Genomic DNA, 26,847 nt, shown 5'->3' on the forward strand with positions numbered 1-26,847 from the left:
ATGGGATGGGATAGGATGGGATGGGTGGAATGGGATGGGATAGATGGGATAAGATAGGATGGGATGGGATAGGATGGGTGGGATGGGATGGGTGGGATAGGATGAGATGGATGGAATGGGATGGGATAGGATGGGATGGGTGGGATGGGATGGGATAGATGGGATAAGATAGGATGGGATGGGATGGGATAGGTGGGATGAGATGGGATGGGATGGGTGGGATAGGATGGGATAGGATAGGATGAGTGGGATGGGATGGGTTGGATAAGATGGATGGAATGGAATGGGATGGGTGGGATAAGACAGGATAGGATAGGACAAATGGGATGGGATGGATAGGATGGAATGGGATAAGATGGGATGGGGTGGGTGGGATGGGATAGGATATGATAGGATGGGATGGGTGGAATAGAATGGAATGATTTCTGTTGGGCACCCAAGTCGCCCTTGAAGCTGGCCCGGGAGGTAGCAGATGTGCACCTGGCATGGAAGAAATCACGTGAGAGAGCAGAGAAGTGGGAATAAGCAGAAACCATTTCTTCCCCCAAGCCCAAGAATTATCAGCCATGGCCTCCAAAGATAAATTATCCCTTAGAATCATGTGTCCATGAGACATCTGATCTGGAAGGGATATGAGAGACCATCTTGCCCGGTGCTTTACAAATTATGTTCCACTGCCAACCCCACCACTAGTTGTGCTGATTTGAGCAAGTGACCAAACTTCTTTAGGTGTGAGTGTCCTCATCTGTAAAATGGGGGTAATAATATGATCCACCTCCCAAAGGTGTTGAGAGGAGTAAATGAAATAATCCGTGTAAAAGCATTTACTATGGGAGCTGACATGCGGCAGGCACTTAACCACCATTATCCCCCGTCATCACCACCACCACCATCATCATCCTCATCAAAGGTGGTTCAGGAAAGGGGAAGCCTCATAGGACAGCTCTCAGACTCCTGCCCCCATCCTGATTCAATCCATATGGTCCAATTTGTGGTTGATTTGGGGGTTCAGTGCTCCCTAAGACCACTGCCATGTTCAGTAATTTGCTGGAAGGACTCATGGAACTCAGAAAAGCCATCAAACCCAGGGGTCTGGTCTATTACAGTGAAATGACCCAGACTAAAATCAGCAAAGGGAAGAGGCACAGAGAGCAGAGTCTGGGAGAGGCCAGGCATACATCCCCTGTTGTCCTCTCCCGGTGGAGTCCTGTGGACAGCCCCGACTTTCCACATGAGGTGCTGTGTATCATCCATGGAGTATGGTCAACCAGGAAAGCTCTCCTGAGCTTTGGTGTCCAGGGTTTCCACTGGGGCTTGATCACACAGCCATGACCCACTACCCACGTGGCTGATGTTAGTGTCCATTTCCCCTAGAGGTCAAACTGATGCTAAGCCCAAGGTCGCCACCCAAAAATCATGTTGGAAGCATAGAGTACCAGGCGGAGCCCAACACCTCCACGTAAATGAAGACCTCCTATCAGGCAGGATACTTCCAATGGTTTTGAAGTTCTCTCCCAGGAGTGGGGGCAAGGGCCAAATCTTTCTTTAAAATGTGCAGGGTGTGGACAATCCCAACCTGCTGAGTTATCCTTAACTGCATCATTGGAGAGTGTCATTCCGCTTAAGCTTTTATTTGAAGAAATTATTCTATTATAACAGAGGATAAAACTGAGGCCCAGAGATGAGAACACACTCTGACCAGAGTGCATAGAGAGAGTCAATGAGGAATCCTCACCTTCTTGATCCAGAACTTTCCCCTTTGCACCTCAGGTCTTGGTTTGCCTATCTCTAAAATGGGTATGCTAAGCTAGCTCCCTTACCTTTGGGTTCTGCTTTTTAAAAGGTTAGTCTCTCACTTTTCTCTACTATCCAGTCCTCAGGAGGAGCACCTGGCGCTCTGCTACTCGTGGGGTACTCCTTTGTCTCTGGGGACCTCATAGCTGGAGCAGATCCTGTGCTAGTTTGTTCGCAGGCAGCACTCAGCATTCACTCGGAAGCAGCCAGCCTAGGATTCGGGGGCCAGCTGGAATAAATATATAGCCCATTCCCCGCCTCAATGGGGCATGGGTTTGGGGGTCAGACAGCCCTGTTTTAGTCCCGGCTTTGCCACTCCCCAGCATTTCCTCGTCATTAAAATGAAGATAAAAACAGACACTTCTCAGGAAAAGAAAAATTTCAATGACGCAGGTGAAGCCATGAGCATGTTTTATTTGGCCCCAGCAAATAAAGCCACTGTTGTCCAGGTTCTGTCTGAAGAGAGGAGCGGCCTCATCTCTTAAAAGAAACAAAGTGATTTGTCTTAAAGTTGTAAAAAGTGTGTTAAACATCTCAGAACTCAGTCGTACACACAGCTCTCCCCACCAATCTCCTCAATTTTTCTCTCTCTAAGGTTGACCAGGCAAAGATCACTGCCCTCATTTCACAAAGCCAACAACCAAGGCTTTGAGAGATGGAATTTGCTCAAGGCCACATAGCAATTTGGTGGCGAAACCAGTGCCCAAGCCCAGGTGTGCCCATCTTCCCATCTTTTCCGCCTCTGAGCCCGTCCCCGTAAGCGTGCTGGGATGCCGATCTGCTCTTTGTTCTTGTCTGGGAATCTGAGCAAACAGGTGAAGAGACATTGCAAACTTACTCATGATGTCTTTAAAGTCACTTGCAGACCATCTGGATTCATTCCCAAGTATTATATGTGTCTCTGCGAGTAGATAGGTAATTGACTCTAGATAGATTTCCCACCTGGGGTTCCTCTCTGAGCTGTCTCGTGCCTGTCTCCCAGCCCTGCTCCCAGTGACTCACTGATTTTCCTGTACACAAAGAAATCACAAGTAAATCACACCCTATATCTCTCCTCCTGCCGACTACCACCGGCAAGAAATCACGAAGTCAGCACCATGAGACATGAATGGAGTTTGGTGGGTGCGGGATGGAGGTGGGAAGGGAGAGAAGTGTTTGAATGCTAATCGGCTGGCACTGGTGTCATCCACAGTTAATCGGATCGTTAAAGGCACAAAGGCAGGATGGCAGCCCTGAGCCAACAGCTCCCCGGGCTCACTCACAGGGGAGAGGGATGCACTGCCCAACCACCGCTCTGATGAGAGGTAACTGGACATAAAAGAATTTTCAAGGCTTTCTGAACCCAACACGAGTTACAAAGGAGGCCCATTCGTGGGGGAAGAAGCCAGCTCGCAGAGGACAATTATCAGATAATTACTCTAGTAGCCAAGACACTGAAAGAGTCTTTTCTTGCCTGTACAAGCTGGCCATTTCAACATCTGCTGCAAGTCCCCTGTGGTCCCCGGGTTTCTGCAGCAGACTCAGGAGTTTGATGTGCTCTCCTGGGTGATGCACACATTGCTCCGAAATCTCCTCCATCCACGTGACCATGGCGTGGTGGGCAGCTCCGGAATGAAGACAGCAACAAGCAAACTCACCAGTTGGGCTTCTATTTGCCCTCCCGTGGCTGGAGCCAACCATGGGATTTATGGGGACAGGCTCCCCTCGGGTTCTCTGCTTGCAGAGATGGAAACGTGTTTTGCAATTAGAACTAGTTGTGTACATTCACCTAGAACTTCTCTCCAGACACCATATCGTAAACCAAAGCATGTTTATCGAGGATTAAGTTTACCATGGATTCACTTTTATGATAGGCAGTAATATAGTGTACTAGTCTATAGTCCCTCTTAAAGAGATGGACTTCTCTAAAACACTGAGTCTGCTCTCAACCAGTAGAGATATTTGTGAGGGGCCTACTGTGTGTCAGGTCCATGGCCGTGGGATAGATCCTAGGGAGGCAGTGATGAGTAAGGCAGAGGTGCTCGCTCTCCTCGGGAAACTTACTTCCAGTGGGGAAGACAAGAGAGAAGCCAGACAAGTATGATAGTGTGATTAACACTGTGACTTATCTCTTTGGTAGTGTTAGGAGTCAAGGGAAGAAGAATAAATGCAGGGAGGACCACCGGCCCGTGGAAGGGGGTGGTTTGGAAAGATCCCTCTGGCCGCTGCGGAGAGAACGGGCTGCAGTTACAAAGCAAAGTCCGGGAGAGAAGCAGGGTTTTCATAACCATGGCTTTGGGAATAAAGGGATATCTAAAAATGTCTTTTTAAGATACAACTTGCCACCTTTACTTCTCTCATGGTGGGACTGAGATTCTTTGGTGCATTGTAAAAATGAAAAACTGAGCTCATCCAACTCCCCATTCAACCCTGGTGCCAGATTGCCTGTGGGGTCTGGCCGGCCTTAGACGTTTACCGAGCTCTGTCTGCGAAAATGCAACGCCCTGTAAATAATCACCTTTGATGACTTTTTTCCAGAGTGATGGATGTCTGAGGCTGATGGAGATGGTTGCTAGGTCCTGGTTAGTTTGATCCCATATTCAGGTTTGATCCCCTCCCACGGAGGGTGAACCGCCTAGGGGAGGATGCCGTAAGGCTTTGCTTCAGGGACTCAGTTTCCCTTCCTGCCACCATCTGCTGGGAGTCTTGGGCTTTTCCTGTGCCCTCATGATGGAGGGGTTGAATCACAGATGATTCAGAGAATGATCCCAACCTCCTTCCTCTTTCCTGCCACCCATTTCCCTGCCAGTTAACTCACATCCAGGTGGAAGGAGGACAGGAATAGAAATCTGTCCATATTTGTGTTGAGGAGAAAATTGGGTGAAAAGGAAGGAGCTTAAGCCAGCTGATCCATAAAAAGGCTGAGGACCTGACCATAGTAGCCTTCACCAGGATGACCCCTGGGCACTTGATCTTCTGTTAGTAATGTCTGCACCCTGATCCCCACCACCCATGAACAGCCACATCCAGAATTCTAGAATTTCTGGATTTGAAGGCAACTTCATCAGCTCCTAAGCACTTGTTAAGTGCCCCCAAGGCACCCTTTCTCTTGTCCTCTCCCCTCAATAGTCATTGGCTGCCAAATGAGCACTGCAGGAATCCAAAGATTAAGGATGCATTGCCTGTCCCAACTTCATTCCTGCTGCCTGGGTGTGGACCATCTTGTGGAGACAGACAAAGAACAAGGAAACACATCATCAGGAGTAGCTCTGCTTGCAGTAAGCAGTCTGCGGAGAATGAGATAGAAAGTGATGGGAGAGGGGGTGTCTTAGAGAAGACGAGCTGAGACCTGAATGACCAGAGGCAGCCAGCCAAACAAAGATAACACACAAGAGAATTTGAGGCAGAGGGAACAGCACATGCAAAGGCCCTGAGACACAGGAAGAATTTGGAAGGTTTAAGGAGCAGGAAAAAAAAAAAGTGCGTGCAGTCATACCGTAGTTTGAGGGGGGAGATGGTAAAAGGTGGTTTTGGAGAAAGAGGTCCAAGGCCAGAATCCAAAAGGCATTGTAGCTCATTGAAGGGAGTTTTGATATCATTCTCAGCATGGTGAGAAGCTCTTGGGTTTTAGACAGTGATTTCATGGCCTGATTTTTACATCTTTAAAGTACTACCCACCCACACCAAATGATTTGCTGCCAACTTAAAACACAAAATCTGATCATTTGAGGGGTGCCTGGGTGGCTCAGTCAATTAAGTGTCCAACTCTTGGTTTTTGTTCAGGTCATGATCTCAGGGTCGTGAGATCGAGTCCCGCATCAGGCTCCTCACCGACCAAGGAGTCCGCTTGAGATTCTCTGACTCTCCCTCTGCCCCTCCCCCTCCCTCTGCTTGCTCTCTCTCTCTCTCTCTGTCTCAAATAAATAATTAAATCTTTTTAAAAATCTGATCATTAGATCATTTCCAAAGGCTCATCTGGTACAAATCTTGATTGGGGATTGAGTTTTGGGGATGTGGCAGGAAATCTGCTGTGGCGGATGGCCTACCCATATAGGAAGATTCCCAGCCATTTTGCCAAAGGTGAGGACCACCAGGGACCGTCTGATGTAACTACAAAAGCAGTACTCCCTAGAGGGGCACGATGGGCTAGGTGAGGTCCAGGTTACCTGTGCTTAACCTGAGTAAAATAAACAAGACAGGGAGACCCAGTCGAAGGTTCTCCTGAGACTCTGGACTCTAATTAGTCAGCAGCAGGCAGGGAGGAGTGGGGATGGTCACCTACCTCCTCGATTCTCTCCTCTGATTTCGATCAACTGACAAATAGAAAAAAGAGCCAGATGGGACCAGCTTAATTCCTGGTGGAGCTGGGCTGCAGACCCCTGCTGGACACCTACACTCTGTCCTCTCCAAGTGACTTTGATTTGGGGTTTCCCGGCACAAGTAGACAAGTGGAGAAGTCTGGAGAGAGAGAGAGGACCCCACTGCCAGATTTTCAGTCCAGCAGCTCTGCCCTGGGAATAGGACACAGTGGATATCAGTGACATCCCTAATACCTCCCTCCCTAATACCTCAAATCAGATGGTCCCTCATTTCCCTGGGAAGCAAGGGAGCGATGGAGAGGTAGAGACTGCGTGTTGTTCCTTGGGGACTCCCTGCTCTAGCGAAGCTGGTTTCCCCACCCCTGTGGAAGTTCAAGAGCCGTTAGAAACCCCAAGAAAGGCTGGGGCTTGTTCTGAACCTGGAGTGACAAAGCTCAGGGAGTTCATCATTATTATTAACTATTATTACTAATTATTACTGTTATAAACATAGCATGCATTTCGCAAATTTATCAAACTGTATAAAATGATGCACAATCAAATGTGATTCTCTCTGAAGCCCCAAGCGGCCGTCCTGCTCTGCGGAGGGAGTCCCGTCCCCTTGTTCAAATGCATCCCTCCCACTCACACGAGACCTATTATATCCACTCTTCTCCTTCGATTTCTTTTTCACTAGATACTGAATTGTGTTGGCACACCAGCTCTGCCGTTCTTTCTGTTACTGTTCAGTTGCATGGTCTTTGAACAAGTAATATTTTATTTATTAGACGCACATGCATACACCTACATATGTCTGAATACATACACACACATACATACATACATAGATCTATATCTGTGAAAAGGTATATAGTGAAAATTCTCTTCCTGCCCTGACACCCCATCCTATTTCCAATGTCCCACCTCTCCTACCAGCATAATATGTACCAGCATCATTTGTTTCTTGGGTCTCCTCTCCAAGTTTCTTTACTCACACAGTAGCAAAGCAAACACGTAAAGTCTTATTTCTCTCCCCGTTTTTACACAAAAGGCAGCAAACTCTGCACACGTTGCTTTTTAATATAACAGAAACTGGCCACCTCTCCTCTTTGGGCCACAGAGAGCTTCCCCGTTCCCCTCTTGCTGCTGCATGGCACTCTGTCTGGATGCTCCATAATTGATTTAACCTTACTGGTGCATATTTGATTTGCCTTGGAGTCTTGCTACTACAAACAACATGGCATTGTTTAACCTTGCACGGACATCATTTTGCAAGTGGGCGAACAACGCTCTGCGGGATAAATTCCCCGAAGTGAGCTTGTTGAGTCAAAGGAGAGATGTACTTATCATTTTGAACATTCTTGCCAGGTAATTCTCCATGTTATTCAGCAGTGACTTCATCTCATTCCTTTGACCCCTGCGTGTATTCCATTGTGGGCCTCTACAATCATGCAACCCGCCGCCCGTAGATGGACAGGTGCATCGTGTCCAGACTTTTGCTCCCTCCAACAGTACTTTGTGTTATGAACACTTTGTACAATCCCAGTGGGTGTGTCACGACCATAGCTGTCCCTCTGCTTTGGGACATGGCCACACAGCCCATTGACCTAGAAATCCATAGCAGTTTAGATGGAGCCCTTTTTGCTGTGAACCCTTTGCAACCACACGCTCTTCCTAGCCCTCATTGGCCACCGATCGCTGTCCTGATCTGTTACCTAAACTCCAGCCATTGTGAGATGTACCAGTGAAGCACCTTAAAGTGGACTTCCTGGGGGCGCCTGGGTGGCTCAGTCGTTAAGTGTCTGCCTTTGGCTCAGGTCATGATCCCAGGGTCCTCGGATCGAGCCCCACATCAGGTTTTCTGCTCAGCAGGGAGCCTACTTCTCCCTCTGCCCCTCCCCCTGCTTGTGCTCTCTCTCTCTCTCTCTCTCTCAAAAATAAATAAATAAAATCTTTGAAAATAAAAAGGAAAAATGAACTGGGTTTCCTGGATGCTTCTGAGTAAAGATGTGGTGAGGCTAAGGGAAAGAAAGGTCAGGGCAGACTTCGGACAGAGCTTCAGTAGCAACTAGGGAAAATCAAAGAGCACCTCGAACCATTTGGGGGCATTTAATTTAATTTTATTTATTTGTTTTTGTTTGTTTGTTTTGCTGAGCGTGGCATTTATTACATCTGCTTTGGCGAAAATAAACAATTCTTCACATACGTTCTTCAGCAAAACATGACAAATAGGGAGGAGCAAATGCAAAGTTCTCAGGACTAATACTGCATTGACTTGGGGGCACCAGGAGGTGCAGCCCTGCCCCCCTCCCCAGTTCTGGGGCGGGGCCTGAGGGGGAGACTAAGGCACAGGTGAGGGGAGGGGTACTCTGGACCCATCCCTACTCAGTGCCAGCTTGTGAGTGGTTGGTGGATGGGGTTGACAGCAAGTCTTGGGGGGCATTTTAGAAGCACACCCTGCCTGGGTCCAGCTGCCCCACATTCCAACTCAGATGGTCTAGTTGAAAGTCACCGAAAGCAATATATTGATAAAGCTGGAAAGCAACGGCACTCTCAGGTAGAGTTGGCAGTAGGGTACATAGGTTCAGGTTATTCTGGAAGGTACTTTTTCAGTATCAGCCAACATTTTAAATACATTAACTGTTTGGATGATCAATGCAACTTCTAAGACACTCTCCTGAAGAATTAGCTGGACACAGTCACCAAAGATATGTATTTATTGCAGTGTTATTTGGGAGGAGAATGGCAACAACCTAAATATTAATCGATAAGAGCCTGGTTCAATAACATATATGTTTAGGGGTGCCCGGCTTGCTCAGTCAGTGGACCACACAACTCTTGATCTCGGGGTCTTGAGTTTAAGCCCCATGTTGGCGTAGAACCTACCTAAAAAAATAATAATAATATGTGTTTATATTTCAATGTAGCTATTTAAAAAATGAAATGACCATATAGGTGCTGACATGAAAAGTTAATCATAATGGATTTTAAGTGAGAGATTGGGTGGGGAGATACTAATGCAAAGGAATACTATAGAGCAGTGAAAAATGAATCAATCAAAACTACACTTATCAACACAGATGCCCCTCACAGTGTTGAGCAAGAAAAAAAGGAAAAAAAAAAAAGAGCAGGGTGTTGAAGGATTCACTAGGGATGACTGCATTTATATAAAGTTTTAAAACATACCACATATTATTCAGAGAAACTGACGTGTAATAAATAGATGCCAACAATAAATAACAGCAAGATGGTAATAGTGCACCTGATAAATGGTCATGCTGAAGGTCATATTCAAGACAGTGGTTAGGGGTGGAGAAGGAGAAGGAGCATATGGTAGGAAGGGAAACAGGCTTTGACATACAGGTAGAATTCTATTTCTTAAGCGAAAGGTGTATACACATGGATATTTGTTGCCTTACTCTAACTCTTTTTGAGTGACTGGAATATTTCAAAATGCATTTCTTAGTAAGTGACAGAGCAATATATACAATGTAATAACTCTGAGAATGCTCAGATAGAAAGTGACAGCAGGGCTCATGAGGGCTGTCAGGCTGTTCTATGAGCGCTGTGCTTTATCCCTGTGATTTCATTTTACTCTCTAACGCCACTAAGGGATAAGACTGGTATAATCCCACCTTACAGACGAGAACAGTGAGGTCCAGAGAAGGGAAGTGACTGTCCAGGATCCCATGGAAGTGAGCAGCGGGCTGAGCCTGGAACACAAGCCATTCTCTACACCCCTATGCACTAACACACCTCTTAAGGTAAAAACTACTTTATTATTTTTACATCAGTACATTTTATTGGGAGATTAAACAAAATCCTACTAACACTGGTTCCCCTTAGAAGGCAGGATTGGTAGATGAGGCAGGGGAGGGGCAGTACTTAACACTTTTGATTTCATACCTTTCAGGTATTCTTACATTTTTTAAATTATTTTATAGGGAAAAAATATTTGAGGGTGAGGGAAAGAGGAATGAGCACAGAAACAATGTCAGAAAGTATCCAACTTTACCCCAGTTTGCTCCATGATCTGAGACAAGTCACGTCCTCTCTCCGAGCCTTGATTTTTTTTTTAATCTATAAAATGGGAAAAAGAAAATGCCAATCTGACCGGATGGCTTACAGTGGGAACAAGATGACAACAGGCAATACGCTTTGTGGAGTGTAACTCACCATTTGAATATCAGTATTGTCCACGTGGACACACAGGTACAGGGCTGCCAGTGAGACAGTAGATGAAACCCCGCTGCCCCCAAGCCCACCCCCCCACCTCTGCCCTTTCTGCCCCCAGAAAGTCTCCTCCAAGTCCAGGTGGGAGCGGCCCAGTGAGTCTACCTGAGGGTCCTCATTCCCGCAGGATTGAGTGAGCTGGGTCCTCCCTGGCTGTCAGGAATGGGTCGTGTTCAGCAGTTCCAGCTGTTCATTTTCCAAGGGGGACCTCTGGGTGCCAGTGCAGCACTGGCACATATTAGGTGCTCACTGAACGTATGAATGAATGAATGAATGAATGATCAAATGTGAATGGGAGAAAGAAACTCAGCCCTCATTCAATTCAATTTCCTTAATCGATGAAATGGGAATTAAGCTAAGATCTTCTCTACCCTAGAAGTCAATGATCCAAGTAAAACAAAGCCAATCTGCTCCAGGAATGGGAGGGAAGGTCTTCTCAGTGCTGAGGGCGGTGCCGGTGGTCATCAACCAGAGGCGATTTTGTCCCCCACTGGGGGGACATTTGGCAATGTCTGAAATCACATTTGCTTGTTACACGTGGGGGTTGCTACTTGGACCAAGTAGGTGGAAGCCAGGGATGCTGTTCCCTATCTTACAGTGCACCGCGCAGCCCCTTGTCTCCCAACAAAGAAAGACGCAGAAGGCATAGGACCAATCAACGTTCTTCGGGGCAGTCCAGATGGTCCTGGTTTTGTTTCTGATTGTGTTTGATGTGTTCCGGTGTGGTTTTTCAAGCCTCAAATAGCCTGGTCTCCTTCCTGCTACTAACATGCGTGTGACCCTGGGCAGCCCATTTCCCCTCTCTGAACCTCAGGTCCTCTCATGGGGCAGTTTGTAACCATGAGTCTTGAAGATGTGATATTTCATTATTGATGTTGTCCCTGTTGGGCAATTTCTTCTTGAGGAATGTGAAGGTATGAGAAACCACCAATGGAATGGGGCATTATTAATGAGGATTAGGCTAGTAACCAACAGTTTCATAGTCCTCTTTACCAAAAATACACCAAATGATGCACCGGCCAGTCCTGCCTCCTAAAAGTCCTCCCTGTGAACAGTCCGATGAGGGAAGAATGATCATCATCCCTAGCGGGAGACCCAAAGGGGTTCCATGACTCAGTTAGTGAATGAAGTGCTGTGATAGCAAATGTGTATCTGCTTTCCCTCAGCCTCTCCACCACTAGGTGCTAAAGGCAGCGGTTAAACCCAGCTTTTTCTGTAAATGTTTTTTTTTCACTTAAGAAAATATTAAATATTTATTATACACATTTTGGAAAATACCAAAAAGTAGAAGGAAAAAAACCCACCCAGAGGCATCCAGAGCCATGTTGCTGGTGCCATTCCTACAGTAATATTGTAGGGGCGCCTGGGTGGTGCAGTGGGTTGAGCGTTTAGCTCAGGTCACAATCTCACGGTCATGAGATCGAGCCCAACATCAGGCCCCGAGCTGGGCGTGGAGCCTGCTAAAGATTTTCTCTCTAGGGGCGCCTGGGTGGCTCAGTCAGTTAAGCGTCTGCCTTCCGCTCAGGTCATGATCTCAGGGCCCTGGGATCAAATCCCGCATCCGGCTCCTTGCTCAGCAGGGAGTCTGCTTCTCCCTCTCCCTCTGCCCCTCCCCACCCCTCGTGCTTTCTCTCTCTCTCTTATGTAAGTAAATAAAATCTTTTTTTTTTTAAAGATTTTATTTATTTATTTGACAGAGAGAGACACAGTGAGAGCAGGATCACAAGCAAGGGGAGAGGGAGAGGGAGAAACAGGCTTCCCACGGAGCAGGGAGCCCGATGCGGGGCTCGATCCCAGGACCCTGGGATCATGACCTGAGCCGAAGGCAGACACTTAACGACTGAGCCACCCACGCGCCCCAGTAAATAAAATCTTTACAAAAAAAAAAAGATTCTCTCTCCCTCTCCTTCTGCCCCCCCACTCTCTCTCTCTAAATTATATATATAGTAACAACATTACAGACAGTGACGCCATTTATCGTGATGAGCACTGAGGAAGGCATAGAATTGTTGAATCAATATGTGGTGCGTCTGAAACAAATAGAACAGCGTATGTTAGTTTAAAAAAACTTTTAAGTTTAAATTAAAAATTAAAAAAAAATGAAGTCTGGTATAGCTTAAAGTAAAACGAAGCAAAACAAAACACCAGCTCTGCATTGCAATTTGTTTTAGTTGGTTGTTCCCGTCGTTTTCATACACACCATAGAATTTTACGTCTTGCTCTTTTCACTGCACATTTTAGCAGAAGCATTCCCCAGCTGTGGTTTCCCGGGCTTCCCGCTCCATTACTGTGTGCCCAAGCAGTGACAGGCTGTCGCCAGTCATTCTGCTGCCGCCTCAGCTTCAGAGCGCGTGGTGCGTTTTCGACTCTAATGGGATGCTTCCCAGTCTAATCTCCCCATCTCTCCCATCAAAGTGAGAGAGGGAGAACGGGAGAGGTGCTCCCTCCCCATCTTCAATGGGAGAACAAATGCTCAGTCGTCTTCAGCGTGCCATCTGCAGATGGGAAAGCAACCTCTCTATGTATTTAATTAAAGGCCCGTCTCTTCTGTTGGATATCCATATTGGGTTATCGGTGTGTGTCTGTCTTCCGTAGTGCGGGGACCGACCGTACCCAAGAGCGTTGACTCTCTTGTCCTGAGTATCAAAACCAGCCGAGAAAGTCGGCACCCAACGTTGTCAGTTATTAATTGATGGGCAGCACGGGAGTGGGGCATTGAATGCACATGATAAAGGCAGAATCAGCCAGATGTGACTAGGATGATTGAAAATTGTAAGGGCTCTGACAAAGAAGAGTTCCTTTAATCCAGTGGTCATTGGGGCCCCAGGGAAAAGCCGGCCTGCGTAGAGCAAGTGATTAAGTCTCTGGATTGAGAGGGCCCTGGAATCCAATTTTGACTAATGCCTGCTGGGACCTGGTTTCGCGTGGCACTCCCTCGTCCAGCATCCCGGCTGAGAGCGAGGCCTTCTGGCTGCGAACATTGCAGCCCACAGACAGACACTCATTTGTCTTGAACAAGGCCTTGAGTTTGGAGCCAGCCAGCAAGATCCCACGTGTGAACCCTGAGGAGGAGGCAACATGGAGGCGGGGAGGGAAATTTACCTGGTGGATCCGCAACTCCCCTTGGCAGTTAGGTCTTCGGTGGGAAAGAGCTGACTCAGCCCAGCCAGATTTACTTCCAAAAAAGCCTAATTGCTGCTATGGTTAGCACCCATTTTACCGTGGGGAACCCAGAGCTGGGCGCAGGGGCTGTGGGGAGGAAGTTGATCATGGACTCCTTTCTCTTGCATTCCCTCCTTCTCTTGTGGGCTGCTTTGGATCTAGACAGGCTGGGGTGGCCAGGGTAGGTCACAGGACTTGGAAAGCGTCATCACCTGCGGCCCAGACCTACACCTGGGTTCCTGCTGCCTGCAACTTATAATACTTCGAAGGCAAAACTAACAAGGACGGGGTAGAAAGTCAGGCAAGATCACAGGTTCCAGAATGAGCTCTTCTGATCACTCCGATGATAAGAGTCATGGGGGGGGGGGGGGGGGACTCTAACAGTTCTCCACTTTCAAGCTCCACCCCTGGAGATTCAGGTGTCAAGGGAGACTAACAAATGTGTATTTTAACAAGGAACGCATGGAGGGGTGAAGGGTATCATTTGGGAGATTTGAAAAACACTATAGTCCACCCCACCAGCAGGGAAGCAAAATAAAATTGAGGATTGGGGGGTGGTCTTTGGAGGGGGCCGCCACTTCAAGTTGAAGGACGAGAGGCTGTCAGTGATAACAGCACCCCATGATACTTAACAAAACTGCTAACATGGTCTTTGGCATCAGGAAAACTGAGGTTGGAAACCCAGCTTTGCTGTGTGACCTTGGAAGGTTAACTCAGTATCCCACAGCCTCACTTTGCTCATCCGTAAAATAGGAATAATTTTTCCCTAATAAGGTTGAGAAAGAATAAAATGAGGTAATGGGTAAAAAAGCATTTAGCACATGCCTGGCACATACGCAGCTCTCAGCAAAGCAATCAAAAATAAAACGTTATAAGTATCGCTATAATTATGGCCAAGGGCACGCCGATGTGCTTTAAATCATTCGTATTCCATCCTTCCCCTCCCTCAACTCTGTCACTTGTAATCAAGGGGACATTTTTGTGAAAGGACGGGCAGAAACTAATATAGCCACAGGACCCAACAAAACTCACAAGCCAGGGTCAGGATCAAAGCACTCACTCCACCCTCTCTGGCAAGATTAACAAAAGACTCGAAGAATAATTGCCAATTACCTGATCGTTCCCCAGATCAACAGAGTCCGAGCTGGAGGACCTGACTAGTGTGACCTAGTCTGGCTGCCCACTTGACACAGACAGAGAAGATGGAGAGAAGATGAAACCCACATGGTTTTGCTAGGGAGGATCGGCCAAAGTTGGAGCACCATCTGGGTCCCCCAACCCCGGGTGCATCCAAGCTCCGCGCATCAAACCACAGCTGGAGCCCTGGAGCCAGGTGTCCTGACCCCTCCCCCTCCTTCCTCTCTCTTTTGGCCCCTTTACTTTTTACTCGCTGCACAGTCTACAGAGATGGTCAGCATCAATCATTTAATAAAAGTGACAGTACACACAAAAAGCACAGCTCTGGAGTAGACCCACATCTGATCTAATCCTATGAGGTGGATGGGGTAGCTCTGTTACGCAGAAGAGGCTTAATGGATTTGCCCAGGCTCACGTGGCAAGGGGACTGTTAAAGGCGGGATTCGAATCCGGGTCTATCTCTGAAGCCTCGATGCTTCCCACCTCGGACCAGGAAACCTGCTGGGCCCCTGAATGACCTTGATCTGCCCTTGGGTCAAGCACACACTCCCTGTCCTCCCCCGGGCCGGTTCCTGCCCTGGAGCAACTGGGAGCCTGGCACGCACACTGGCTGGTAATCAATGTGACCCAACAGGAACATTTGTCGATGCCAATTGCAAACCGTTGCAGTCTATATAGATTAAGCCACTGCCGGCCGACTCCATGAAAGTAAATGAGCCTTTCCGACGGTGGCGGAAATAAATTTAAATGACAGTGCTGAAGGGCCCAGAGACTGTGGCTGAGTGAGTGTCTGTCTGCAGAAAATCGACAAGGACAGCTATCAGTCCCAGGGCTTCCAGCCCAGGATGTAATTCCTCTCTATCTCGAGATCATCATCGGGGAGGCTCTGACCGCTCCGGCTTCCCACTGAAGGGCGCGAATACAATGACAATAGCAAAGACAGTGACAGCAGTTGGCGCGCACTAAGCACTCACTGTGGGAGGGGCACCCATAGGTGCACGTATGCAGGTACGTTTTACCTGTGTCAACCTATTGAACAATGACGACCCTGGGAAACGGGGAACAATAGCCCCGTTTTACAGCTGGGAAAACTGAGGCTCGGGGACGTCAAAGCCATATGCTAGCTTGCAATTGACAGAAGGTGGGGGCGCCTGGGTAGCTCAGATGGTTAAGCGTCTGCCTTCAGCTCAGGTCGTGATCTCAGGGTCCTGGGATCGAGTCCCGAGTCAGACTCTCTGCTCAGCAGGGAGCCTCCTTCTCCTTCTCCCTCTGCCCGCTGCTCTCCCTGCTCGTTCTCTCTCTCTGTCAAATAAATAAATAAAATCTTTAAAAATAAATAAAATAAATAAATAAAATTACTAGGTGGTTTTACATTCAAGGCAAAAATAAATCACAGGTAGCTGGGTATACAGTGCCCAGCAAGGCCTGGCCCTGCGACCACCCTACCCTACCAGCTTTCTCTCCAGTCACCCTCTATCTGCTCCCCCTCGTATTCCTCTTTTGTGCTCCCCTCAACTAGGCCTCCACGCTCCTCCTGCATCCCTCTGTTCTGAACCTGTCTCATGATTCTGAATCTTCAAATCTTTCTGTGTCTCCCATAGGTCAATTTTTAATTATTCAGTAAAAAAAAAGAAGAAGTGCCACCCCCCAATCCCAGGACAATATAGTCCTGAGCCAGGGCACACAGCTTGGAGAAAAGAGCGTGGGCTTGTTACAACTCATCCTTCGTGGGAGATGCTTGTGCAATGAACAACCTGCCCAACTGTACACGGTGGTCCTGCCCCACAGAGTTAGAGGCCTGTTGTCTCTGCTCTGTTAGCATGCAGAGCTTCTCTCTTTCTAAGCATCTATCACACCGAATATGATTATTTCTCCTTTCCTATTACCCCTTTCAGTACATATACAACTGGCATGTGAGACTCTTGTGCCCTTGGTTTCTGTAACCCTAATGCTTAGCTGGGGCCTGGCAGGATCAACTATAAGTCTCCATGGTCAGCAAAAGGAAGAAAGGAAGGGAGCGGGAGAGAGAAAGAAAAGGAGAGGGAGGGAGGGTCAGGAGAGAGGGAAGGGGGCAGCGCCCATGTCTGTCCTGGTGTCTTGGCAAGCTTTGGGTGCCACCCTAGGCCCCTGCTTCAAGAGCTGGAGGATCTAACCCCCACCCCCTGCCCCAAGCTAACAGGTGTCTTTTCTCCTCTTCCCCAGATGCGCCCCGGGAAGGAGACACTGGCCCTTCGGGTGCTTCCCTTCTGCCCTCGGGAGCGCTGGGGAGTAGCAGCAGTCTGAGCAAAGAGAGCCTGGAAGAGAGAGTGACTTTGGCCCCTCTGAATCCAGCGCAGTCGGGGGAAGATCTTCGAGAGCCGGGGCTAGAAGGGGCAGCCCCTTCGGCCGCCCTGTCCACGCGGCTGCCGGAGGAGGCCGCCACCAAGCGCGCCCTCCCCTCCGGGAAGAAGCTGCCTTCGCTCAAGCAGGTGAACTCGGCCAGGAAACAGCTGCGGCCCAAAGCCACCTCCACGGCAGCTGTCCAGAGGGCGGCGTCCCCGCCTGCATCCTCAGGCCTGGGGCTCCTCTCCTCCGCCACCGAGAAGCCCCGCCCCCCGGGAGACCCCGAGCCCGCCGCCTCCGAAGAGCCCCTCTGGCTGGACCGGAAGGCAGGTGCGGTCCCCACGACGCCCGCACCCCTGCAGATCTCCCCCTTCACCTCGCAGCCCTACATGGCCCACACGCTCCCCCAGAGGCCCGACCCCGGGGAGCCTGCGGCGCCTGATGACGCCCCCGAGGCTCCCCCAGAAGATGCCAGTCCCATGACCTTAATGGACAAAGGCGAGAACGAACTGACCGGGTCAGCCTCAGAGGAGAGCCAGGAGACCACGACATCCACCATCATCACCACCACAGTCATCACGACTGAGCAGGCCCCCGGTACGCAGCTCCCAGACCCTCCAGCCCTCCTGCTGCAGCCAGGAGGCACCCACTCTTGTGCAAGGCATGGCGGGAGGTGGGCCAAGGAGATCCAGGCCCCACCATCACTTACCATCTATTGAGCATTGACTGTGAGCTTGACCCTGTGTCTCAGAATTAATATCCCCATTTTAAAGATGAGACAATTGAGACTCAGAGACATCAAGCAAGTTGCCCAAGGCCACACAGCTCAAGAGTGGGATTCAAACCCTTTTCAGCTTGGAATAGAATCCTTTAACCCGCCTGAAGGCCCTAGCCTTTTCAAAGTGCCTTCTTTTTTTTTTAAGATTTATTTATTTATTGAGAGAGAGAGCGCGTGTGTGCGCGCACATGGGGGGAGGGGCAAAGGGAGAGGGAGAGAGAGAATGTTAAGCAGATTCCCCCCTGAGGTGGAGCCTGATGCCAGGCTCCATCTCAAGACCCCGAGACCACCACCCAAGCCAAAAGCAAGAGTCTGACGCCCAGCCACTGCACCAGTAGGCGCCCCTCAAAGTGCTTTTACTTTGACCATTACAGGTACTTCTCCAGACTTGATAAAATGCACTTCTGTGTCCCAGTCTTACTTCTGTCTTCTTTTCTGTCTTCGAACAGAGAAGACAGACACCAACTTTTCAATCGTAGGTGGGTTTTGGACAAATGCATTATGGCCTCTCCTTAAAAAGTATAAGCTCTGGGTTTGAATCCTGCTCCCTGTGTGAGCTTGGCCCAGACACCGCCCCTCTCTGAGCTTCGGTTTACGTATCTCTAAAATGGGAATGAAATGTCAGGTCCTACAAGGATGAATGGGGTGGGCCCTGTACCCTGGTTAAGATGGTGCATAGTGGTATGGAGTAAGCAATCATGCTGTGTCAACTCTCGCAGTTTTGATTTTCATGTTGATTCTGTGGCTGAAGGAGAATTAGCAGCAGTGGGAGGGAGGGGCACAGGTGAATTCAGGTGTCCCAGAAGCCGGGGGCCACACCGCGACCCAGCTGAGACATGACATCTGAGCTGTCCTCCATGTCCTAATGAAAGTCCTTCTTCCAGCTCCCTGCAGTGTGAGCTTCTCCGATCCTGAAGGGTACATCGACTCCAGTGACTACCCACCGCTGCCCCTCAGCGGCTTCCTGGAGTGTACGTACAACGTGACGGTCTACACTGGCTACGGTGTGGAGCTCCAGGTAACTGCAGAAAGGTGCCCAGATAGTGCCTGCCTCTTCCAGCAGGAAGTCTCCGGAGGGTTGTCTGACTCAGGCTTACTGTTATCATCCTAACTGGTTTGGTTCCTTCTTTGCCCTAAGCAGGGCAACTTGAGCTGGGCTTTGTTGAATGAATAGGAGTTCTGAACTCAATGCACAGCTGAAATAAGCATATGTGGAGGAGGGGGACCTGTTGATAAATTGTGGGGCATTATACTCAGAAGGAAAGTCCTCTTATACCCTGTATCAAACACAGACACACACACACACACACACACACACACACATGCACACACACACACAGGGAAGCCCCACCAATTCAATTTGATTCATAAAATTTTGCCTGTAAGTGAAGAATGGAAAAGCAGAGTGGCATACTGCTCAAACATCTGGGTTTAAGTCCCAGCTCTACCCGTGAAAACTGTGTGACTCTGGGCAAGGGACTTTACCTCTCTGAGCGTCAGTCTCTCCATCAGGAAAATAGAGATGATAATGCTACTACTTTACAGACTTTCAGGGTGGTACAAACATGACAACGCCCAGAGCATTCAGCCAGAGAGCCTAGCTCAGTGTGTGTTACCAATTATCCTCACCCTAGTTCCTGGCCTTCCCCAACTGACCCCCCCCATTTTTGAAAAAAGGAACAAGGAGGGGTGCCTGGGAGTGGAGAACTGTCCAGTTCACTGCCCCACAGGAGAGGACTGGAAAAGAAAGCTCGTACCACTTCGTGGTGGCAGACCCTTCCAGGCCAAGGTTGGAGGTCTGGATATGTACCTTTTTCTAATGGACAACAAAAAGCCATCAAAAGTTTTTGAGCTGGGCTGGTTGTGACCTAACCAGAACTTTATTTTAGGGAAGTTTTTCTGATTTGCATGGGAAAGATAAAAGGTGAGCCCCTCAGCAGCAGGACCTGTGGTCTTTGCAGCCCCCAGAGCTTAGCACAGTGTGTGGCACATAGTAGATACTTCATAAATGTTCATGGAATTAGAATGAGCTGGAGGAAAGTTACAGTCCATCGAATCTGGCACTCAGTGGTCCCTTTCCTTCCACTTGGTGTTTAACACTGTATGGAGCTCTTTACCAGGTACAGAATTCCTTCACTGAGTACCTACTATGTACCAGTCATGGCTATTTACACTGGGGGACATGGTGGTGTGCAAACTGATGCAGTACCTCCCCTAAAGGAGTTCACTGTTTTATCATTGAGACAGACATACTTAGAAGACATTAGAATGCTTGAAAAGGTCTCTCGTGGGTATTTATAGGGGATGTTACAGCATCACAGTGCACAGACGGGCAAGCTCCTTGGTAGCAGGGAAGGTCTCACAGGGAAGGGCAATTTTAGTGGGGCTTTGGTGAATGAATAGGAGTTCATCAAAAAGGAAAAAAGAGTAACGTGTATAATCTGCAAGAGGAAGGGCTCGTGGGGGAGGCCAGCCCTGCTTGGGTGAGGGGCAGAGGGGATGGGATCCCAGACCTCACTAGGAGAGGCATAAAAATCCTAACTGGGCACTGGGAACTGACTAAAGTTCCCACACAGCCCCTACTCCACTTGTATAATGTCTTTGTGTGCAACTAAAGTATCCCCCCTCTTTCTCCTCCAAATCTGGAAAGTGGACTTGGAAAATCCAGTATGCAGTTCTTTGTGGAAGTTCTGGGAGTTAGAGCCACTGTTTTATAGCATAAGAAAGTGGCTTTGAGAATGCACTAGAAATGAGCCCCCCACTCCCTCTTACCAGTTCATGCAGAAAGGGGAAGAATGAATTCAACCTACATAAATATTTATTGAGCACCTGCTATGTGCCAAGCACTCTTCTGGGCACTGGGGACACGGAACAAATGGGGAAAAAATGCCTGCCTTCGTGGAGCTTACATTCTGGTGGAATGCCGTATTCTGTCTTCCTGGAGTTTGGGCTTCAGGCACAAGCTGATCAAGCCCTTGCCCTCCCCCCACCATCTCCAGGAGAACTTACTCCAGCTGCCAGTGTGCAGGAGACTCTCTTATAGGACTCATCCATGGACACTTACAGATTTTTGCAGTACCTTTGCCATGCAGCTTGGGTTCACGCTGGTCCCTCAGTCCTTGGGGAGATGAGGGGAGTCTAGATGTTTCCAGGGCTCTAGATGTTTCCAAGGGGGCTTGTCTGTCCCCTTGACTAGGGGCTGGCTGAGGGCTCCTGTGTTGGCATCGTCTGGGGTCCTCTGGCAGCTGCACGGCCTGGAAAGACCCTGTCTCAAGCACAACTCAGAGTTTCTCTCCGTCTGCCCCTGCCTGTTCGCAGGTGAAGAGCGTGAACCTGTCTGACGGCGAGCTGCTCTCCATCCGCGGGGTGGACGGTCCCACCCTGACTGTCCTGGCCAACCAGACTCTCCTGGTGGAGGGACAGGTTATCCGAAGTCCCACCAACACCATCTCTGTCTACTTCCGGACCTTCCAGGATGACGTCCTTGGGACTTTTCAGCTGCATTATCAGGGTAAGCTTGCACCAAGGCTAATGGGGGGGGGGGGGAGCGGTAGCTGTTTCCCTCTGGAGCCAAGGATTCTCAAACTTTTCATGCCAGGGATCCCTCTGGCAGTTTGGTAAAACCTCTGGACTCCTTCTCAGAATCATGTTTTTGAAAGCATAAAATAAAACCTACACAATTAAAAATGAAACCAGTCAGATTGAATTACAGTTGTCAAAATACTGTTTTAATCTGTGATGTCATAATCCCTGTGCTTCTTTATTAACACATTAAATAATAATCTCCCCCGGCAGCTCTGATAATTACTATAATTCCAAAGTACTGAGGAACATAAGAAATATGCCAAGGTATCTACTATGATATAAAAATGTCTGTGATTTCTCTTGGTGACTAAGTCACAGGTTCTACAAATAGGTCACAGTCTGTTGCCTACATATGTGGTTGAAGGAAATACCACAGTTCAGTTAAAGGTAAATGGAAAACCAACAAACCACTTTTTTCCACTCAGATTCGCGGCTCCTGAATTTTATAAATGAATCCCCAGGGGGGCCCATAGACTTCCGGTAAAGAGCCTCAACCCCGGGGGGTCCGGCTCTTTCTTTTCTTCTGCAATGTTTCTTTCTTTCCTTTTTGTCTGTTTCTGAGACTCCTCTCTTGCTTTCTGTTCATCTTGCTCTTCTCTCTCCCTTCCTTCCTTCTTCCTTCTCAGTCCCCTCCCTCTTTCCTTGCCTCTTTTACTTCTTCCTTTCCTTCTCTCCCTCTCTTCTTTCCTTCCCTCCATTCTCCCTTCCTTCTGGCTGGCTGACTCTCTCTCTCTCTCCCTCTCATCCCATTTACCTACCTCTGGAGCCCTTCCCATGACCTCAGGTTACTTCCCTGAGCCAGAAGCTCCTCTGTGTCCTTGCCAGATACCTGCACGGAGAGTGGAGTCCGCCCTCACACATCTGGATATTTGGGCACTGTCCATGTTGGCATCATACTGACTGAACATCTGGAAAAACAGTTCTCTTGAAACTTTGCCCTTGGATGTTTCTGAAACAGGGGGATGAGTGTCTATGAGAGTACCTGCCTCATCACCACTTTCCAAGACTGAGACAACCCGCTGTTGTCTTTGTTCATTACAGAATGGGGGTGAAGAAATAGCTTGTAGAGCCCTTGGGTTGGATGTAATCCTCTCAGTGAGTTCTGGGATTACCGATATCTCATGCAGCGGGAGTGATGAGACCACACAGCCGAAAGGGGCAGCTAGGATGGATTTCACATCCTCTTAGGAGAATTGAGGAGCTCAGCATGGCCACCTAGAGCCTTCTACAGCCCCCAGCTAGATGTTGGACTAAGGAGGCTCTATCTCGGTGTTCCCTGCTTAATCCTTACTGCCACCGGTGAGGTAGGGATGACTGTCAACTCCACTGGAAAGATGAGGAGAGCCAAGTTCAGGGCACTGTGTCCCTTTCTCAAGGTCACACAGTTTCTAAGGGAGGGAGGAAGAACATAAACTCACATTGGTCTCCTCCAAAGGCCACGCCTGTGTGTGCCAGGATGGTTATTTTCAGGCTGTCCTATCCTTTAGTATTTCCTGAAGAGCTGCCTATTCCAGTTCTGGTCCAAGCGTGTGTGCATTTTTAACAAACACCGAAGATGTTCGTGCTGGCAGGACTAAACTTACCTGAGTCATACGGCTCCTCCTACGCCCAAGGAGAAGGACGTTCTGCGTCCACATGGAGAGAGGCTCACAAGAGGTGTGGGAACTCATTTTTCACCCAAACCTGTGGTCTCTCTTAGACAGGGTGGGGACCTTGGAGCCCAGAAAAAGTGCCAATCTGGCGGTCTCCTCTTCATATGATCAACGAGAGTTCCAAAAATACCCACATACCGCCCCCCGCCAGTGCTCTGGAGTCCACAGGGGCCTCATCTTTTCTCCTCAGCACAAATTGGCTCCCGGGATGTGGGTCACGTTCTTCCTCTCCCCGCTCCTAAGGGATAACCGTCTGCCTTTGCATTTCTTCCAGCCTTCATGCTGAGCTGCAATTTTCCCCGCCGGCCCGACTACGGGGATGTCACGGTGATGGACCTGCACCCGGGCGGGGCGGCCCACTTCCACTGCCACCTGGGCTATGAGCTCCAGGGCGCCAAGGCGCTGACTTGCATGAATGCCTCCAAGCCACACTGGAGCAGCGAGGAGCCCGTCTGTTCAGGTACGCTCCCACCTCACCGGACCAGACATGGATAGTCCCCTCAGAGGCGAGACAACAACCCCAGGGCATTAGACTGACCTTAGGGATAGGTGCACAGCCCAGGGGAAGAGACTGCCCCCAAGACGGACAACCGCTGCCATTGAAATCTTTAGTTTGTGAAAAAGTACACATCACCTAAAATTTACCATTAGCCACATTTAGCACATCTGAAACGTCATGCAACCATCACCACTCTGTAGCTCTAGAACATTTTCATCACCGCAGAAGGAAACCTTGTACCCATTAGCATTCGCTCCCCACTTTCCCCTCCCCCCACAATGCTTGGCAACCACCAACATGCTTTCTGTGTCAACGGATATGCCTATTCTGGACATTTTGTGTAAAGGAAGTCATATAATACCTGGTCTTTTGCAACTGGCTTCTTTCGCTCAGGATCGTGTGTTTGAGATTCACCCATGTCGTAGCATGGGTCAGTACCTTGTTCCTTTTTGTGGCTGAGCCATATGACCTTGTGTGGTTATCGGTGTATTCACTGGTGGACGCTGGAGTTTTTCCCACTTTTTGGCGATGATGAGTGATGCTGCTGTGAACATCTGTGTACCAGTTTTTGTGTGGACGTATGTTTTCTTTTCTCCTGGGTCCACACCCGGGAGTGGAACCGCTGGGTCATATGGCAATTCTCTGTTTAACTTTTTAAGGAACTGTAAAACTCTTTTCCGCAGAGGCTTCTCCTTTTGGCTTTCCCATCCGGCTTGTGTGAGAGTTCCGATTTCTCCACATCCTCGCCAGCACTTACTATGTTATTATGTTTTGTTTTCATGATCCTGGCCGTCCTGGTGGGCGTGAAGCTTTCTCATTGTGGCTTTGATTTGCATTTCCCTGATGGCTAATGATGCTGAGCAACGTTCCTGTGCTTCCTGGCCATTTGTAGATCTCCTAAGAAAAGTATCTATTCAAGTCCTTTGCCTGTTTTTTTTTTTTTTTAACTTTTTGTCTTTTTATTGTTGTTCTTTATATATTCTGGATGTTAGATCCTTATCAGGAATGTGATTTGCAAATATCTCGTCCCACCCTGTGGGTTGTTTTTTCACTTCTTTTTTTTAAATTTATTTATTTATTTGAGAGAGAGGGAGACCATGAACAGGGGGAGGGGCAGAAGGAGAGGGAGAGAGAGACTCCACAAGTAGGCTCCCTGCTGAGTGTGGAGCCCGACTCTACCTGGGGCTCAATCCCAGGACCCTGAGATCACGACCTGAGCTGAAACCAAGAGTCAGGTGCTTACCCGATGTACCACCCAGGCACCCCATGTTTTTTCACTTCTTGATAGTATTCGCTGATGCAGAAAAGCTTTTCATGTTGACAAAGTAGAATCTATCTGTTTTCTTCTTCTGTGGCTGTGCTTTTGGTGTTCCTGCTGCCACATTTTGAACCCAGTCAATAGATACTGAGACGTTGCCAGGGCTGCCGTAAATGTTCACAGCAATACTACGGGATGAGAACCATTACTTCCATTTTACAGATGAGGAAACAGAGGCTCATGGAGGTGAAGTTACTTGCCCAAAGTCACCAGACAGAAATTGAAACGAGTCCAGAGCCCTTCTCTCCTGAGCTGTTTTTCTCAAAGCGTGGTCTACAGACCAGCAAGATGATTACCGATGTATAATCTTGGGCCCCCTACAGGACCAGCTGGATCAAAATCTACATTTGAGCATGCCCTTGTGTGATTCGCGTGCACATTATAGATTGAGGAGCTCCGGGTTATGTCACACCGTCCCTGTACCCCTAGGCATAGCCTTGACCATCCTCAACTATCAAGAGAGCAAAACCCTATTAGATTCTCAAAACTTCCAATGGTAGTCAAGAGAGCATAGGTCGCCTGTAATAACTGAGCACCTACTATGTGCCAGGGCACAAGCCAAGAACAAGGAGACTACTGGGAACAATAATAAATTATTCCTTCCTTCCAGGCATTCAGAGTCAGGGGAATCTGAAAGCAAATGAGGCCTGATGACACATTCAGAGATTTGATTGTTGCAGTATTGTTCCCCCAAGGCCCTTCAGAATTTTTCTTCTTTGCTTTTTAACAAAAGGAAAAAATCCAAACCATAGGGCAGTTGGGCTCTGTGCCTCTCTCACGTTAATTTTTATCTATGTGTGAAATCAGAGAGGAATTAAGCCTCAATTTGTGCTAAGAAAGATGGATGGGGAGCTACCGCTGGCAAATTGGAGCCAAACAGAGCCATCAGTTGGCTTAATAAGGCAAGGAAGGGGAGCAGAGAGGCAGCCGATGAGCAACAGCTTGGGGAGGACAGATGGCCGGTGCCCCCCACCAGGGACAGTGTCCTCCGTCTCCTCAGCTCCTGAGCCATTGGACAACAATGCTGGCTGTGTTTTGAGCACCTACTCTGTGCCAGGAATGGTGCCAGGTCCCCTACGTGCATCATTTCATTGATTTCTCACCACAGCCCTATAAGCAGGGTGGAATCATTAACATGCTTTAATAGTGAACTTGAGGTTCACAGAGTTTCCATGACTTGTTCTAGATCCACAGCAGGTGAGTGGCACAGGTGGGGTTTAAACCTCCACTTTAGGACAGGAAGGCAGTCAGGAGAGAGACAGACAGAAAGGCACACACAGACACAGACAGACTGGCAGGCAGGCACACACACACACACACACACACACACACACACACACACACACCTCTGTCCATGGTGCTGAAAGAAGTATTGGGGGGGTGGGGAAGGGGCTTCTTGGCAATGTCTTTGCTGTAAATCAGCACAATCCAGAGCAGAACAGAGCTATCTACCTTTTTCGCCCACTGCAAGTCCTTATTAGTCATGCAGTCATTCAACAAACATTTAATGAGACCCAAGTATCTCCTAAAAATAAGAAACAGACTACTTTCTCACATTTGTCTATCTCCCTCCCATTCACAAATTATTTTTTAATATTTCTTCATTCAATTTTTATGATAAAAGTAAGATATATTCTGGTAAAAATTTTTTTTCAAGAAATTCAAAAGTGTAAAGATAGAAGCAAATCACTTTTGTATTTATGGTCTCAATAGATTTTTGCAAATAGCTCATTGAAATAAGTATGGCAGACAGACCATTTTGTAACTTGTTTTTCCCCCACTTAAAATATAGGGAGCATTTTTCTATATTCTCAAGTATTCTTTAAGAACCTGATTTTTAATAGCATGTGAATGGAGTGCATTTATTCCACCAAACAGCTGTGAGTGGACATGTGTGTTGCTTCTCATTTTTCGCTCTTAAAATCATGTCAGCAGTGAACACTCTCATTCATAAATCTTGGTGAAAATCTCCAAATCTTCTTTTTAGCATAAATTCCCAGAACTTTAATGACTAAGTCAGAGTTTGGGAACATACTTTCTAGATTTTTCTCCAAATTGCCTGAAAGGTCATAGCAATTTGCATTCTAACC

General features: G+C 48.3%; 1 protein-coding gene across 4 annotated transcripts in view; it reads left to right on the forward strand.

Moving 5' to 3' along the window:
• SEZ6L (seizure related 6 homolog like) overlaps positions 1-26,847 on the forward strand; it is a 178,584-nt gene that overhangs the window by 94,371 nt on the left and 57,366 nt on the right. For 3 of the 4 annotated variants that reach the window (XM_032395098.1, XM_032395099.1, XM_032395100.1), the window contains exons 2-5: positions 16,806-17,522; positions 18,588-18,721; positions 21,022-21,214; positions 23,215-23,400. In XM_032395098.1, coding sequence (XP_032250989.1) covers positions 16,806-17,522; positions 18,588-18,721; positions 21,022-21,214; positions 23,215-23,400 — 1,230 coding nt within the window. The remainder of the gene's footprint in view (positions 1-16,805; positions 17,523-18,587; positions 18,722-21,021; positions 21,215-23,214; positions 23,401-26,847) is intronic. The other variant, XM_032395101.1, reaches the window with a different exon arrangement.

This window comes from Phoca vitulina, unplaced genomic scaffold, assembly GCF_004348235.1.
Source record: "Phoca vitulina isolate PV1807 unplaced genomic scaffold, GSC_HSeal_1.0 scaffold82, whole genome shotgun sequence".
Lineage (NCBI taxonomy): Eukaryota > Metazoa > Chordata > Mammalia > Carnivora > Phocidae > Phoca > Phoca vitulina.